Source organism: Zeus faber (genome assembly GCF_960531495.2).
Source record: "Zeus faber genome assembly, chromosome: 1".
In the NCBI taxonomy this organism is placed as follows: domain Eukaryota; kingdom Metazoa; phylum Chordata; class Actinopteri; order Zeiformes; family Zeidae; genus Zeus; species Zeus faber.
Genome location: NC_137193.1, coordinates 44,609,905 through 44,627,555, shown reverse-complemented (window position 1 = coordinate 44,627,555; position 17,651 = coordinate 44,609,905). Strand labels below are relative to the sequence as shown.

General features: G+C 42.3%; 2 protein-coding genes across 3 annotated transcripts in view; both read right to left on the bottom strand.

The window, feature by feature from the left end:
• abl2 (c-abl oncogene 2, non-receptor tyrosine kinase) overlaps nt 1-4,521 on the bottom strand; it is a gene marked incomplete at its 5' end in the record, with an annotated part of 28,259 nt that extends 23,738 nt beyond the window's left edge. For both annotated transcript variants that reach the window (XM_080017947.1, XM_080017944.1), the window contains one exon: nt 4,308-4,521. In XM_080017947.1, coding sequence (XP_079874073.1) covers nt 4,308-4,521 — 214 coding nt within the window. The remainder of the gene's footprint in view (nt 1-4,307) is intronic.
• Nucleotides 4,522-7,615: 3,094 nt separating this feature from the next.
• soat1 (sterol O-acyltransferase 1) lies at nt 7,616-15,274 on the bottom strand (the record flags this gene model as incomplete). The annotated part of the gene is made up of 16 exons (XM_079996626.1): nt 7,616-7,699; nt 7,916-8,061; nt 8,225-8,360; nt 8,527-8,625; nt 8,727-8,824; nt 10,180-10,309; nt 10,405-10,450; nt 10,554-10,638; nt 10,796-10,874; nt 11,066-11,351; nt 11,437-11,544; nt 11,787-11,846; nt 12,766-12,914; nt 14,060-14,118; nt 15,012-15,163; nt 15,270-15,274. The coding sequence occupies 16 exons, from the start codon at nt 15,272-15,274 to the stop codon at nt 7,616-7,618; spliced, it is 1,722 nt and encodes a 573-aa protein (XP_079852752.1).
• Between the last annotated feature and the right edge of the window lie 2,377 nt (nt 15,275-17,651).

The window sequence follows — 17,651 nt, the reverse complement described above, 5'->3', positions numbered from 1 at the left end:
AGACAAATGCAAATTTAAGTACAATTTGAACCATCTGTTCTGCAACTTAGATAGAAATCAATGACCGCCTCTGATGTAATTAATCTTCACGCTTTAATGATATGGGATGAGCTCAGAACACAGTTTTGGAGGCATGGAGCATCTATCTGAGACCCGAAGCTGCTTAGGATGGGGGCTGTGACAGGGGGCAGATAGTCACCAAGTCACAATGTTTTTGATCCATCCACTTGTCCCCCAGCTACACCAAATGCAGGGTCAGCTAAAGAACAGCTGGTTTGGAGGCCGAAGCTTCGTCATCACTGAGCATAAACACCGTCCTTCAACTTGAAGATGTCTGAAACTTGAATGAGTTATACCACAATGTTTTCATTACGTCTGGATAAGCTTTATTTATTTATTTATGTGTGTTTTGTCATGTATGTCATTGCTGCTGTAACACTGGAATTTCCCTTGGGAGATTAATAAAGGACCTTTATCTTATTTTATCATCTAATAACCATCATGGGCAGATGAGACTGTCTCGAACGGTACAATTTCCCCCTATCTATTGGCTAATAAGAGTGCAACAAAATTCGGAACAAAAGCTTATGACCATTCTTTCAGGAAGCAGCATGAACTGTTTGGATTTTACCAGAATTACATAAGTTTGAGGACAGAGGCTACAGTGAGAGCATACTAGAGAGGGATGCAGCGAATGTGAGAAAGGAATAGCTGGTGGACTGCAGAGACTACTGGCAGAGATAAAGCACAGGACACATTATTAAACAAGCCAACACTAAAGTGCAAAACTGACTCAACGCATTCTACAAACAGACCAAAAGACGTGCCCATTCAAGCCCTCGGGCCAGTGCCCTTTCCTCCCATTTTTACTCAGTCTGGTATTATTTCCACAGTTTTAGTTAGGAGGTGTGGCCATAGCACCTCCTAGTGGCATGGGCTGGCCAGTAGGAGTGGCTTACTCTACAAAGATACAATCATTGTTCCTATGCACTTTCTTTTGAAACCTGTTAAAAGCTCATGCACCACATGCTTTGAAACGCTTTTCCCCCTGGCGACTACCGTGGCTGCTGTTTCACGTTTAAGAATTAAGAATCTTTATTTGTCACATGACCACACACACACACACACACACACACACACACACACACACACACACACACACACACACACACACACACACACACACACACACACACACACACACACACACACACACACACACACACACACACACACACACACACACACAGAGAGAGAGAGAGAACATGCAAACTCCACACAGAAAGGCTCCTATTTCGGAGATAACCCACCGGAGCACGGTGCCAACAGAGCCCCAGGCGGGAACAGAACTCAGAACCTTCAGTGCAATGCACTGCACCACGGTGCCATTATCCAGATTGTTGTGGCTTTTGCACATATATACTATAGGAAAGTGGATTGGCATCTAAACTAATTTCACCACTTGATGCAAAGCCGCCAAACAAATACTTAAATCCTCTCATCTGCCCCCAATTGGCTGATCCAAGAGAGTAGAAATAGATGGGCCTATTGCTTTGTTTACAAGATCATAGAGGAGAAAAGAAAAAAAACCTACCCTGGAAATATTCTGTTGTAGGATGCAGGTACCAGATTTCAATCAATTTAGGCCAATACAAATGACCAACACGGCACCCACAGCACACAAACTAACCAGATTTAATGTGGGTTTCATTCACTAGTATCAAGTAAGTGAGGCATGGTGTGATTAGTGTAAAAAAAAAAATAAAAAAAAAAAATTATAAAAAGCTGTTAAGTGTTGGGAGTTGAAATCTACAAGCATAGTTTCTCAGGTTGATATATCCTCCCACCACAGTGTTCGTCAGATGAACCTACTGCAGTAGCGGGGTTCTCTGAACTCCTGACACGGCCAAAAAAATCGCCTGGAACCTACCAATAGACAGACGTCTCCGCTTAAATACTGCACTCAACCCAATATTTTAAGGAGGCGGCCAACTGGCACCTTTTGGATCAGCATCGGGACGACATGCCCCACACCGATCCTGTTACTCAGTTTTTTCTGTGGACTGTGTCTGGTGGTGTGTGTGGGTGGGTGGGTGGGTGTTACACCGGGAGACAGGGACATTGAATTAGTGATGAACTGTGGAGGAAAATGACAGGGTGACCTGAGAAGGAGATGGGAGCTGACTCACCTCGCCTGGGGAGACAAAGAGGCAGAACCAACAAAGGAATGTACAGATACCAACAAGATACTTTACTACTGAAAAGAACAAGACAAAGGATCAGGGAAGGGGACACGACATGACGCCCCAAGAAGATCTGCAGTTCACTGACAAAAATGTATTGCGCTTGTTATCTTTGTCACCCAATGTAACGGACTCAATGCAGCGGAAACTCAAATAAATGATGCCGCAGAGGCACAAACACTTGGAAGGACCTGCAGCCTTCTCCATTTCATCCAAGCAGAGGGCCACATTGATTTATTTTCACCTTGATTCCTAGGTTCTCAATTACCAAACAGTATAAAGCTGGATTAAGTTGTCTGCTCCAACATACCAATCTCTCACAGAATTAAATAGGAAAAATATCCATGCCAGTGGAAAAAAGTAGGATAGATTGGTTAAGCTCTGAGATCACAACTTAATCCCCACAGACAAATTAAACGAAAAAAAAAAAACAATGAAATGTACAACTCAAATTTCCCCTTAAATTACCCAGTCTTGAAATAAGGACAGATAACAGCAATTAATCAAATTGACGATAATGAACTCTCTCAACACAACAACCTTCAATGCCCAACAATTATAAGACAAAAAGCACACAGTGATTCCATATTGTTATCACCCCCCCACAACATCCTCTGATAAAATGGACTCCTGTTGATACTCTGCCCCAAGCCACCTCACTAAGTCATTGTTCCACTATTCTGTGACTTTCAGGAGTTAGCCATCCCTCTGCGAAGTGGCTATGTGGACTGCTCCCTGGCTGCTATAAAAAGGTCCGGTCATGTCCTGGCAGTCGAGGGAACAGAACAGACAGCGAGTAGTGCTGCACTTTGCAAGCCTGTCTGCCTCTACGTGCCTTAAACTGGGAGGATGTGCTGCGGAGACATGACAGCCGGGGAGACGCATGCATGCTTGTCCCCTAATCATTTAATGTTTCCCTTGTCCTTGATGATGAAAACCACAGCTCCAGTATATCCCTCCCGTAGTTTGCAGTGCAGACATACAGAAATCAATCAATCAAATGGAAAATCAAGCTAAACAGAGAATATGACAAATCCACAGAAAGAAAGGTTAGCACACTAAAACAAGCCATCCAGTAGAAGAGTGCAGGCAACCTGTCATCTAAATCAGACTCAAAGCCCACTCACCCTGCCTGAAGCAAAAAGCTGTATATATGCGTGTGTGTGTGTGTGCGCAATCCATTCAGAGCTTGGCTGTTTCTCCTTGATTCAGGGGGAGGATATGTGTAGATCTGGAATAGTATCCGTTGAGGACTGACAAGGCTGTATCTACAGCCAGGTTATGTGATGGGATAACAAGACACATTTTCAAATCTGAAATATTTCATCGGAAAAAAGACAATATAATAACTACTTATTGGCCTACAGTGAACACTCAAATATATAAATCAGGTGATTCATCATCTTTCGTTCTGCCTTTCTCATACAAGGCAAGGCAAGAACAGAGGCAACTTAAATTATTTACCAAGCCTTCCACAGGCTCAAATGATGCAGTGTTCCAGTCACTACCTCCATTAGCTGCTGAGTGTGTCGAAAAGGTCGACATCATCAGACAGCGGTTGCAAGTGACCCCCCCCCCAGCTTCTGATAACTGTTACAGTGAGTTAATGCAGTTGCTGCTCTGTCGCCCAGCGGCAAGAGTCATTGTTTAGGAGGAGAAGCGTCACAATGATCGGCCTTGGGTGTGCGTTTGGCTGGCTAACTGCCTGCCTGTACCCCCTGAGGCGGAGCACAGCTGGGCAACTCTCAAGCAACTCTTTCTTCCTCCGCATCCACGACACTGTCGACCATGTGTCTCTGAGGAATCATCTGATCGAGATCTCTCTCTCTCTCTCCCTCCCTCATCACATGCGACATAAGACACGCACACACCATCTCGACATCCTGTATGTGACCCACACATGGAAGTGAAGGTGTGTGTGTGTGTGTGTCCGTTGAAGTCAACTCACAAGCAGAGGATATCGAAATTGAGGAACGTTATTGTCTATTGTCGGGGAAACGAAGAACAAATAAAAAAACACATTCAATTACAACCCCATTGTTAAACAACCCTTCCAAACGCTACCTGAATGTTGCGTGAATATGTTGATCCCGGGGTCGGGGACGGTCACGGCGGCCGTCCTGCCCGGCGGCGTCCCGGTGCTCGAGCCGGCCTCCCGGGGTCTCCTCCCGGCGCCGCTGCCCCGGGTCCCCTTGCCCTGCTGGGGCTGCGGCTGAGGCTGGGGAGGCTGGATTCCGGTCGATGTGCCCTCACCGACGCGGCCTACCTGTTGTCCCATCCCGACGGTTTGGTGTAACGAAGCGAGCAAACCCCCACGTCCACCCCCTGGATCACATCCCCCCCAAGCGGAGCGGCCTGTTCTGAAGAGTCCTCCTCCTCCACCCGCTTCGCTGCTAGCGGCTAACCAGTTAGCTGCTAGCCAGTGAGCTAACACTAGCGCTCCCCAGTGAAACCCACCCACCCTGCCTCTAACAATAAAGCCCCAAGAGCCAGGCTTGTGGCGCTAATCGACTCCTTCCGGCGGCCCGCTGGATCACCGTGCCGATGGTGGCGGTGCCCGCCGTGCGAGATTCAGTAAAAATGCAGACCGTTAGGAGCGGCTCGCCATTCTCCGACCACTGCGCGCCCCCTCTGACGCCGCCATATTTACTGCGGAGGAGAACAAGTCGACTCGCGAACGATTGGTTCGTAGTGAACGAATCTTTTAAACGACTTTAAATGAGTCGCTCAGTCAGTCTAGACCGTCTAAAGAGCCGTCGGTTCGTTTCGTTTGACTTGCCACTGGATATCTGCAGCCAGTCAAACATTCACTCCGACCCAAACGTTGATTCGCGAACGCTAAGAGCAACGTGCCCAAAACACTCCCTTGGGGGTTGTGTTCCGCGAGGTCAACATCCATGTCGGAAAAATAGACACTTGGCACAATCCATGTTGAATGTGACTGACTTCCACTTTGCACTCCACCACAATGGGTAGTTTGGTCCAAAGTAAATCACTTCTGCGATTAAATTCACCCACAAATCATTTTGGAAAGAATGAGAAAAAAACATATTTTTGAGATACACACATTGCACTCTTCCGCATTAATCGTTTAATTTGACGGAATTAAAATTCATCGTTCAGCATGCATCACGCCGACTGGACGCACAGAACGACGAGTTGACGATCGAACGACTCTCTTTTCGGAATCACAAGCCAGGAACCGAATCTTTAAAAAAAAAAAAAAAAAAAAAAAAAGGTCGAATCTTTCGTCAGGAAGAACAAGATGTGTTGGGGTGTGAGTGTAATTGCAAATATTTAAATGAAATTTAGAGGAGCATTTTGCAATGTCGTATACAAGTATTTGTGTTTTCCACCTTGATACGCACAGTACATGTATAGATTTTTGTTTTGTATACACTATATGCACGCGTCAATATATCTCATTCTATACCACACATCAGCTACGGGAGCAAATTTGGGCTCAAAATAAAAACCTGTGATTCAGTCATCCGCTTTGCGTTCGCTTTTCCTGAATTCCCACCGGGGATTAATAACCTGTTATCTTTCATGAATAACAATCCAGAATGCGATCATATGGAAATGGAACTTCCACTGGATTTGACTTGACATTTTAACATGCTTTTTTTTTAGGATCATCACATTTATACGGATGCACATTTTAATTTGGAAACGATATTTAAATTTCTAAATGACATTTTAACAATACAACTATGAATCAAATATAACACACATTTCGTAATCCATCACGTACTATTACGCTCCTCTGACCATTTGTTTCATTTATTAAAAAAAACAACAAATACAGGAACGAACAGAGTTAAAGCAAATGACAAATAAGGGAAACAAAGAACCAGGGGAATCTCTGCTCCAATACGTTCATTATTACTTCAGCATCTCGTCTGTATGTTGAGAAACTGTTCCTGTCAAATGAAATATTGAAGCGCAATTAAGGGGGAATAAACAGAAAACCCCAAAATAAATTCCTTGAAAGCAAGGAAAAACATCAACTAGCCACATTTTAACAATGTGCAAGGATCGAAATAGATTTTTTTGTATAAATATATAAAATGTAGTGATATTTTTTTTAAATGAGTTGCTGGTAATTACGTATGTGATGTAGTTCGTCAAAAAGATTTAAAGGGAAAATCAGACAAACGATCGAGTTCAACGAAGAACCAGGAACACTTGAACCTTACAAAACAGCGCCACCGTGTGGCTGCAAACTTCTGGAAGTGCGCCACGTTTTATTGCTGGTTTTTGTTCTGCATTGTGCTTTTCAATTTACCAAATTAAACCCAGTGAGTAAAGAGATTGGCACTGTTGATTGTACAATGTGCAAATATCTATATACACACACGTTTTTACAAAAGCAGATAAATACATTCATTTAAACAGTGTCACACGTTCCAGAATCTGATTACACTGTCTGATACCATGTGTTTGATATGGTATCAGCTACATATTTTTAAATATTTAATAACAAAACACCATGTTAATTAATGTACTCTTTAGCCAACAGAGTGACAGAATGTGAAGCTTGTTACTGAAGTACATCACAGCTTAATGAAAGTTAACATTGAAGCAGCCACCCTTCAAGTTAGTCTGAATCTTAACCAACAATAGAAATGCAGCAGTAGTCATTGTCACATACAGGGACTTCTCATACCATTTCCTCTTAGATAAAATACATATCATTTGAGTTCACATAAGTTTTCTACATGTGCAAACAAATCAATGAGAAAACAACCTACAGTACATTCAGCAGTCACACAAAGACTTAACTGGATACAGTGGTCTTTGAATTTACAAATTCCAAACAGATAAAAGTGACTTGATTTTCTGCTTTTTGACAGAGAGAGAGAAGCAGGTTAGAGGTTTCTGATGGAGCAAAATGGATTATACAACAATCATCCTGCTCTAATGACCCTGAACTCAGTGTATACTACTCAATAAGAGTAAGGATTCGATTCATACACTATATCTAGTGATACTATTCAGAATTGGTATATTAGTGCAAAAGGGGTATTTGTCCTTCCCAAGTAGCCTGTAAAGATGTCATCAGCTACACAAATCCATTAACAACATCAGTAAGACAAACGTGTAGAACTTTTACATTAGAATCTCCCGATTTGGGCAAATCTAAATAATTACTGCATATCTGGGAGAACAGTGTTACTGTTTGCAAGCAGCGTCCAGTAAAATGATTATCACAATGGCACCAGATCAAGTTTCAGGGAGTTGCTCACGTCAAAAGGAATTGAAAAACAAATAAGCATTACTAGCTCACATTTGATTTAATGTGAACCGCTTGATCCAACAGGGTAGTCTTTCAGTCACTGGTCTGTGTTGTCAGTGCAAATTGCAGTTGGTTAGACCCTTTCAACATCTGACACTGACTCTTTATGGAGGTGACAGCTCCAGGAGCGAGGTTTCAGCATCTCTAGAAATGAAGGCTGGAAAAACAAAACAGATAATATTACGCACATTTTTAGAGCTTATTGTGCGTCATCACCAGGTGTCATGACATTTCACCTACCGCTATTTCACATACCACATGTTTATGACAAATAACCACTTGAATATATTAGACTTGAGTCGAAGCTTAAACCCAATAAGGCAAACACGGTAACCTTCCTTATTTATGTTCATGACCTCTTCAAACCACGCACCTCCTTGAGGGGGCAGTAGCGCTGGGCATACCACTCCTGGGAGTACAGACAGATGATTACACCCTGACCCAGGAAGAGGGACGTCCACATGATGATGTTCCAGATGGGACCTTTCCTCTGGTCGTGAAGGATGAAGTTGAACATCACTTTGAAAAGGATGAGAAGAGGCAATGACCACTCAGGATTGGAGGAAATTGTTGACAGATTTTAGGTTTGAGTTGTGTAAATCCAAAGATGTTTGATCTTGTCACAGGGGCATCGGTTACATGATTTGATTGTCAAAGGCTGGTATTTATTTGTTCCCCTTACTTCCGAAGCACATGAACAGGCAGAAGAGGACGGGGTAGAAGAAGCCAAAGCAAATTGCTAAGATGTACTCATGGACCACAGCAGACACCATGAATACGAAGAACATAGCCACTGCTCTGAAGCGCTTCTGAGACATCTGAAATGACCCGGAGAGAGAAAAAAGGCAACAATTCAGCAATTTTAACACTGGATATTGTAGTTCTATCAGCATTTAAAGATACCATGAGGCTATATTTACTCTGGTTTTCCAAACTTTGCTAGTATCAGATATTAAGCACTGAGTTAATGGCCAAAGTGCTCACCCACAGGAAGTCCCGGTACACGTAGCAATACAACCAGTCATGGACAACGACATTCCAAGTGCGATAGTAATTGGCAAAGGAGGTTGAATTCCACCAATCCTTTAAATTTTTAAAAACAGAATTCAGATAAACACCAATCTAACTCAAAGTACGTTGTATTGACTGGTTTGAACTTTGTTGAATTAATCCTTTTAGAGTACCTTGTAAAACATCCTGTCAGCAAAGCGGAGCATCTCAGCAAACGCATTAAGCCAACAGTGGAGGAAGGCAAAGAATGCCAGGAAGAGAACCAACGCTCCTACAAAGGAGAAGATGACAACATGTCTTACAGGTTCATGGAACATCACAATATCATCTCACCCCTTGCATCTATACAAACCCCCCCCAAAAAAACACTTTAACTAAATGGGAAAAGTTATGTAGTTTACACCATGTGGTTTGTGTAGTATAGCCTAGGGATGCAACAGTACATTATCAAACTGGTTGGTACGCCCCCTAAGGTTCAATCCGCACACGTTAACCACAGCATCATGGTACAAGTCCACCGGATACGGTGCAGTCAAGCGCTGCTTCCTATTGAATCCACTGTTGCAGTGCCACCGGCTACGTCAGTCATGCGGGGTCTGAGTAGAGCATTTCTCCATTTTTGCGCAAGGTCTATTTATTTATTTTAACTGGGCGAGGCTATGCATCCTTTCATAGAAAAGGGGGATAAAACGACATCAAAACATTTTCATAAAGCATGCAATCAAGGCGTCCAGTTGGAAAATAACCCTTTGGCTGTGTTAATGGCTCTTTTGTTGGAATGAAGAGAACCGAGTTAGCCTGGGTGATGAGCCGTTCGTTTTTTTGTCAAGTTTTACAGTATTATGTCGTGTTATTTGTTTACGTTGCCGTCTCCTGCTTCCAGCAAATGTTTCCACTTCCATTTAAGAGATAGCCTAAGCACCTCCCTCAGTGGTTCCCTGGCTGAAAAGAAGCGCACCCACTGTCACGTCAGGTTCACAAAGCGAAGGGTACCCACGCACTGGTCTGACTGAACTTTTATTTGAACCCTGTCACACCCCCCCCCATCACACTAGTTATTTGTGACCGTACTACAAAACCCATTTTTACACCTTTTCAAAAAATTCTTAAATACACAAATGCCACAACCGTACCTTTACCCCAAAACACACACACACACACACACACACACACACACACACACACACACCCCTAATAGACCAAGGGTTGGTGGTGCTCTCGCCGCCCCCCCCAACAAAAACATATTTTAATTTATAATAGTGAGTTTTTGTTGCGAGACTGGCAACATTGTCTGTTTCAGTAAAATGTTAAGCCACACAGCAGTATATTATAGGAAGCTAAATATAGATCATCTTTTTGGATGTGGGGGCATCTTAGACAGAGCTTAGTCCCTTCAATCCATCCCTTCTGCACCGCTAAGAGGAAGAGCCAGTCCTGAGGAATAGAGAACCACTGGACTATAGAGGAGGACCTTGTTGATAGTTCGGGATTGTTGATCTACACCATAACTATCTTTGGAGATGCCTCCAAAATGCTGTACATCAACTCAGTCTAAATAAAAATAACTACACATTGTTATGTGGTTTATGAGTCTACAAAGGGCTTCCTGGAAGAGGCTGGCATTACCTGGCAGGATGGAGTTGAAGACACAGAGCACCATGGCTCTCAGGTCTAACAGCTGCTGACTGATACTGCGAAACTGAGGGATGCACAGCCGCACAAACACATAGTAGGCATAGAAGAGACAGCCAAGCACCTGGTGAGACAAAAAAAATAAATCAGCCCTTTAAAGGGAAATATTGATTACAACTTAGGTCCTGCCAGGTTTGGCAACATAAAACAGGTTGGTACCTGTAGTAACTTTGTGGCCACATAGCTCCACCTGATCACTGGATTCCTGCATATAGTTAGAAATAAGAAATTTATGATATTTTTATCTTAAAAAGCTGTATTGATGAATATGAACAAAAGCAATCAAATAAAGGAAAAGCTTATTCTACCTGGGGTACTTGTCTCTGTAGATGAGAGTAGGTGCAAACAAGAAGTAGATGTACTGAGAAACGTGTGGGGCTACTGGACGAGGATCTGGCAAGATGGGACAGATGACTTATCAATTAGACAGCAAGTGAAAGACAGAAATTAAATGAGTGTAAAACAGGGAGGCTTTAGAGAGGTAGGAGCTGGGCTGAGGGGGAAACTGAAAGAACAAGGTCGTATAGAGTATGTCTTTAAATTGGCGTACTCTTCTTGTCTTTAGCCCAGGACAGGACTCTAGGGACATTCTCTCTGACAAATGAGTGTGCTTTCATCATCAGACGCACCTGGAATAAAGCATAACCGATATAGATTAATTTAAGAGGCATGATTCGTAACTTTTATTGCTATTGAGTGAAAGTTTTGTACCGTTTACCACTGACACATGTCATAGACAATCAAGACAAGTGAAAAACAAATGTGAACTTGGGCTTCGTTCAGTGTTCACAAACCAGAGGCAGCTATACAAGTGAGTTACCTGTTCCAGGATAATAATGAAGCAGGATGCAGGTGGAAAGCTGTTGCTGACCACCACGTAGGTAGGTAGGAACCCCAGACCAGCAGCTTGGTAAAGAAGAAAGAGAAAACCAAACAGCAAGGTCCACAGTCTGGGGTGGCCATTGGCGCCACACTGACTCTGTGCCCAAACCTGAAACAGAGTGAATGGTGCCAGCAACACAGACAGGAACATGCAGATCCAGGTGCACACCACCAGGGGGAACTGTCCAAAGGCATACACCAGCAGGTCAAAGTCAAGCACGAGTCTGAAACACACACACACTTTCTAGTCCTGTGGCCAGCAAGAGGCATACATTTTCAATATCAAGTGAGCTGTGGATTTTACATTACCTGCCTTCATCGATGAAGTCCACCACCAGTGTGCTGAAGATGAAGAGGATGAGCAGAGCGATGAACATGTGGTAGATGGTCCTGATGTGGTTCACTTCAAACAGCTCACTGTGGACAGGTGGTGGAGCAATGCACTCATTCCACCATAAAAAAAAAATATTCTGCAATGTTATCACTAAAATCCTTTACTCCTTACTCTTTGCTTAGCAGTTAACATTTTTACGCTGCATAACACTTAAACACACTTTATATGCTGAAAATCCATAACTTGCAGGCATGCATCCCTGAAAGAACAAGAGAGCTTAGTGTCCTAACGCAGTATTTAAATGTATATGCCTGACTCCACTTACTCCAGCAGGGACCTGCGATTGACAAACTGCTTTCCCTCGCCATGGGGCGGCCGGAGATACCTGTGGAAGCAGTGGAAAGAATAAAAGACAATATAAGAGCTGCAGGGAAAGGTCCCGTTCAAAGAATACTAAATCATTATTTCTGCTTTATTTGTTTCCCTCAGTTTGTCTTGACGTCTATGTGAACAAAATATCTCAAAGGAAATTATTTTGTGAAAATGAGAAATAGCCTATTATAAATGACCATTTTAAATATTTGGTTTCATAGTATGTGCAGATGTTTATTCCAAATGACTCAGTAGGACTTTCCCCATCCTTTCCTGGATGGGAATGACCCATCAACAGAAATTTTCCTCAACATAACTTATTTAGTTATGCAATTTGTTCCATCACAGCAAGAAAACTAATGTAGGATCTGTCCAGACGTCAGGGAGTTCAATAGTTGTGATTCTTTGAAGCGCTTTCCGTTTGCACATTCTTTGAGCTTACATACAAACTGTCTATTGTGACATGTTTACATACAACTTGAATAAAATAGTTCCAAAATGTTGCATGATCACAGTAAGTAAATCTCAGATTGTAATATTTACCAAGATATGGACCAGTACCCCCTTCTTCACAACGAATGGATTCTTAAGCAAAATTGTCAATGACATCAATTACTTTGACTGGATAGTATACACTTGGGTATCTATAATTGAGAGAAATTGATTATTTGGATGATCATTATGTTCCACTGACCCTGAGCCAACTGGCCAACTCTTCTTTGTCTTTGGTTGCTTTGGATTTTTAATTTGGGGATACAGTCTGCCATATTTTGTTTACATGTGACCAATATCGGTACAAACCTAATTTTATTGATGACATGGACGCAACTGTCCCATTATGGTAACTCCTGCAGTGTCTGGTCTGTTTACAGGTTAATTCCAAAGCTGGTAGGACAAACAAGAATCTGACTAGAGCAGGGAAAAGGCCATACCCGAGTTTGCTCCTCTCTTTGTCGGACAGCGGGGGGGAGAAGCCGGCAGGTACAAGGGTCGGCTCCAGGCTGGCAGACTCCTCGATCAGACTGTCCACAAGCTCATTGACCTGGCCGTCAAACTGACGCATCAGGTCAATTTTCAGATACTACAGACGCCAGGCACACAGAAAGGGTTGGAGAATCAGTGTGCACAGTCATAAGAAAATATAAAACCTGAATAGGAGAAGCGAGAACACCAGGAATTTTGTAAGAATAGTCTGTACAAATTCATTTCAGGAATTGACCACTTTCTCAGATTCAGAATCCTAAACTTTAATTATCAGCTAATATTAAACACCGTATTTCATAAAAACTAGTATAGGATTCGATTAAATTGTCATTCAAGCATAAAGACTGACTTATGGACACATTTCCCCATTAGAGATATCTAATTGCAAAAAATTAAGCTCAGTATCGAACCAATATCCGATACAAGTATGAATATCAGTCTATCCCCAATATCTACAGTATCTTTGTAAAGGACCTACTGTATATAACCCTGCCTATTATAGATGTGGGAATAATGCATATAAGTGCAGACAGGGATTTGCTATGATTGCTAGATAAATTGCTTTGAATTCATCATAAATAGAATCGAGTTGCTGCCACTGTGATTGCATATAGCCAAGGGCCTGTTTGCAATTTTCCATGCTGTGTAAAACTTCTTCAAAACGTTGTTGAACGTCTTGTGATCCACTGTGGCAAGTTATAATCAACTTAAGGTCATGCACCCATCTCTTCTGCTGAGTGACTAGCTGTCTCTTAGGTCTTACGCTGTTCAATACAATTGGCATTACAACTGCCAAACAAGTGAAGTCTGAAACTGGTTACCACAATCTGACCAATAGGAACAAAATATAAAACTTCCATGCATTTTACCCATTTAGCAGCCTTGAACTAACATAAAACCCAAAGTTGTCATCATGACATTGTAAGCCGCGTGAATATGTTGACTATCACAGAGTGTCCTGTCACAGAAGGTTTAATCAATTCATATTTAATAATGTCAACTGTCTGAATGACACCTGATAAGGAACAGAGTACCGCCTAGATGAAAATAAAAGCTCTGAGTTCCTTTCAATTAGAAGTTTTGGGCCAACCAAGAGGATCAATAAAATTAGATCGGAAGCAGGGGTTTGGTGTTTCCAATTTAAAGAGGAAAAGTTAATTTCTTTGGAGAGAACCCTCCCATGCAAACAGGAAAAAAAAAAAAAAAAAAAAAAAAAAAAAAAAAGATAGGCTAATGTACAACCTCTGCTTTCCTCTTCAGCTGCAGTTTCTTGCTGATCATATATTCTACTTCTATTTTTCCTGAAATAAAAAAAGAGAAAATATTGAGCAAGCAAATGCATAATAAAATCTTATGAGGTACGATAAGGTATCGTAATCAAATAAAGACTGTGTCACAGCTTGCCCTTTGGACACACCAAAACCAACAGAAGTCATTGCCAGGAAACACAATTTGAAAAACTATGCTGACCAGGAAAGACCTGGGATAAGGAAACATTGAGTTAACAGTGTCAGGTCAAGCACAAAATGAAACGCCAGTTCCACATAACTTCCAACCTGTATTCTCTCATGGCTGAGGCAAAGCACATGGCAGGTTGTTATGGCTGACCACAGGAATAAAGGCACTGTCAACAAGACAAAGTTACACACGGTACTCCATAATACCCAGGATACTGCATCCTGGGTAAAGTTCAAATGTGGTTTAGTTCAGTAGGCCACCTCAAGGAAATCCAAGTATTGCGAAACCAACAACCTACATTTGTACTTTCCATTTGTTCATAATAGAGCCAGTTTGAGGACACAAAACAAAAATGTAAAACTCACATGGCTGGTGTTATGCCTGACCACAGGAATAAACAGCACGGTCAACAAGACAAAAAGTTACACACGATTTAGTTCATTTGAATAGCCAAGATTAATGCAAACACCAGTTTACCACCTACCAGATAACAATTGAGATTATCCTAACGGTTGACGTTAGGGTACCATCATATTTTGCCAAGTCCCAGGATTACACTGTAGTAAGTTCTCAGTAGTATTTCACACAATATTAAAAACAAAAAGGTCAAAACTATTGCTTAAAGCTTGTGAGATGCTATTTATTTTTGACTTTCAACAACCTTCAACAAGTTTCTCAAGAATGTTGACAAGTGCATGCTTGTGTAAATGACAAGTCAAAAAAATAATGCCCATACCCTTGCTGTGGAGGTGGCTGCCTGCATTGCTCTGCGGCTCCTGTGCCGGGCTGCTCTCCTCCACAGCAGAGCCATTGAGCTCATGGAAGTTGTGCATCCTGGGGATGGCTCGGCACCGGGACCGTGGACCACTGGCATCCTTACAGTCCGTCCTGTGAAAGGATAGACAAAAAAAAAAAAAAAAAAAAAAAAGTAGCTTTGCATTTGTTTACAAAACTCAAAGTCTTAAGAACGGTGGCAGAATTGATGTGTACATACTTCATATATGGACAGTAAATATGTGTATTCATCTGCAGCATATCAATCTGTATATGTCTATCGAACTGCATCATTGCACAATACACCACACATTATTATCATCATAATCATCCCCTGAAAAACACTGTACATATACATAAGACACAGACAGACAGACAGACAGACAGACAGACAGACAGACAGACAGACAGACAGACAGACAGACAGACAGACAGACAGACAGAGAGAGAGACAGAGAGACAGAGAGACAGAGAGACAACACCAGGGAAGCAGACAAAGCAAGCCCGGGTACACATGACACATGGTCAGTGAACAGCTGATTCCAACACATTAGTCCTGACGCGAGTCAGACAAACAGACCATTTTAAACCTGAATTACACCACGAGCAAGACGGGTTTGTGCCTATTAAATTAGCCCGTTTGCTAGCAAACAGGTTGAGGGAACTGTTGCGGACACAATAAAAAAATAAAATAAAGACGGACAGACAACACGTCTCAACACCTACATGTCTCGGTTTCCACAGCGCAGTCAACGTCCACTGGCCGCAGCTCGACTCGTTTTCTATCCCAGTGCGAACCGGGCTGCGCACAGCGCCACGGAGTAAATATTGAGGCGACGGTAAATGAGAAGTTGTTGCTGATTGGTTGAAAAGTCTCGTTCCCCCCCTACGTCACTGGCTGATTTACCGTTTTCACATTCCATCAAAATAAATGTATTTTCGTGCAACATGTAATAGTTTGGAGAGGTTCTGGAAGTCATGTCTCGGATCCACAGTTTGTATCATTCCGTCTAAAATAATATCATTCTGTCAACGCTCGCTCAGCGTGCAACGGAAGCCCTCCCTCGCTCACCAGTGCGTCGACTGATGCCGAGTCGAAATCGATCCTTTTCACAGATCTAATCCAGTCGTGAGGGGTCCTTGCTCCTTGCGGAAGACACATCGTTATGTCTGCTTTTTAGTGAAATATTAGTTAGAAATATTTAGATCAATAATTTTACATTACTTCGCAATTGTTAATGTTAAAATACTTTAATAAATACATCCCCTTTATGGACACAACGTATAAAAAAGGAGACCCGCCCCCCATCATAAATGGATCAAATCGTGTCCTCTGTTTCGTCTCCAAGCTAAAGCAGGATAGTGATATTAATTGATTAATTGATTAATTGACATAAAAGAAAGAATTGGGGATCTTCTCAAAATATTTCACATACTTCAATGATAATCCTTCCACGTGAGAGCTGACCATGGCCACAGATTATTCAAATATTGACAGCGAGGCAACAGTGAGGTGTCATGCAACACTGAAAAATTAATCGAATTAGCTTTTTTTTAATGCTTGTGGATGCAAAGTGAAGAACCAAAAATTATAATCGCCGGCCTAAATTCACAATTTAATCCTTGTAGATTAGTCAAACTGCTGCCGGTCACCAATGATGAGGAAGGCACATGATGATGGGAAGGTTTGCAGTTGTAGTGTAAAGGTTGCAATAAAAACAAGTTTATACCAATGGTGATTGCAGATGGTTCTTTGAACAAATGAATGAATAATACATTACACCTTGGCCCAGAAAGTCCACTTTTCCCATCAGTCCCCCATTTGAACAGCAGTTTTACAAAACATGACGCTAAACATCTCCTCAAGTCAGACAGACTGTCCCAGGAGATAAAACCACAAAACCTTTATCAACCACTGTGTTTATTTGGTCTGGACTGATGTGTCCCCAGCCCGTGTTCCACACAAAGACAAATTATTTGATGCTGCGTTCAGTTGGCGTCTGAATTCGGGAAAGTCCGGCCTCCAACTTGGGAAAGGCAAGGGTTGTCATGGCAACAGATGGAATTCTGACACGTATATAAAAAAGTTCTTTCTCAGATCTACTTCAGAAGGTGGGAGGACGGCAGCAGGAGCTGCCGTCAGTCACAGGCACACACACAACCACACGCTCGTACGCATGCACGCGCGCTCACACACAAACACACACACACTGCTGTATCCAACACAAACAACACAACAACTAGTTGTAGTTGTAGTTGTAGTTGTAGTTGTAGTCCTTTGCTTGACTAGTTCTAGTGATAGGAATAGATAATAGTTATATAAAATGTAGACAAAACTCTAACACACACAGCCACAGCCACAGCCACATACGCAAGCACGCACACACACACACACAGACACACACACACACACACACAGACACACACAGACACACACACACACACACACACACACACACACACACACACACAGGCAATGAGAACAGTTAAAAGGAGTGTTGCAGAAATGCAACAGTACAGAATGCAAGCTCCCATAAAAACTGACCAAGAAGAAGTAGAAGAAGAAGAAGAAGAAGAAGAACTGAAGGATCTGTCGCGAGAC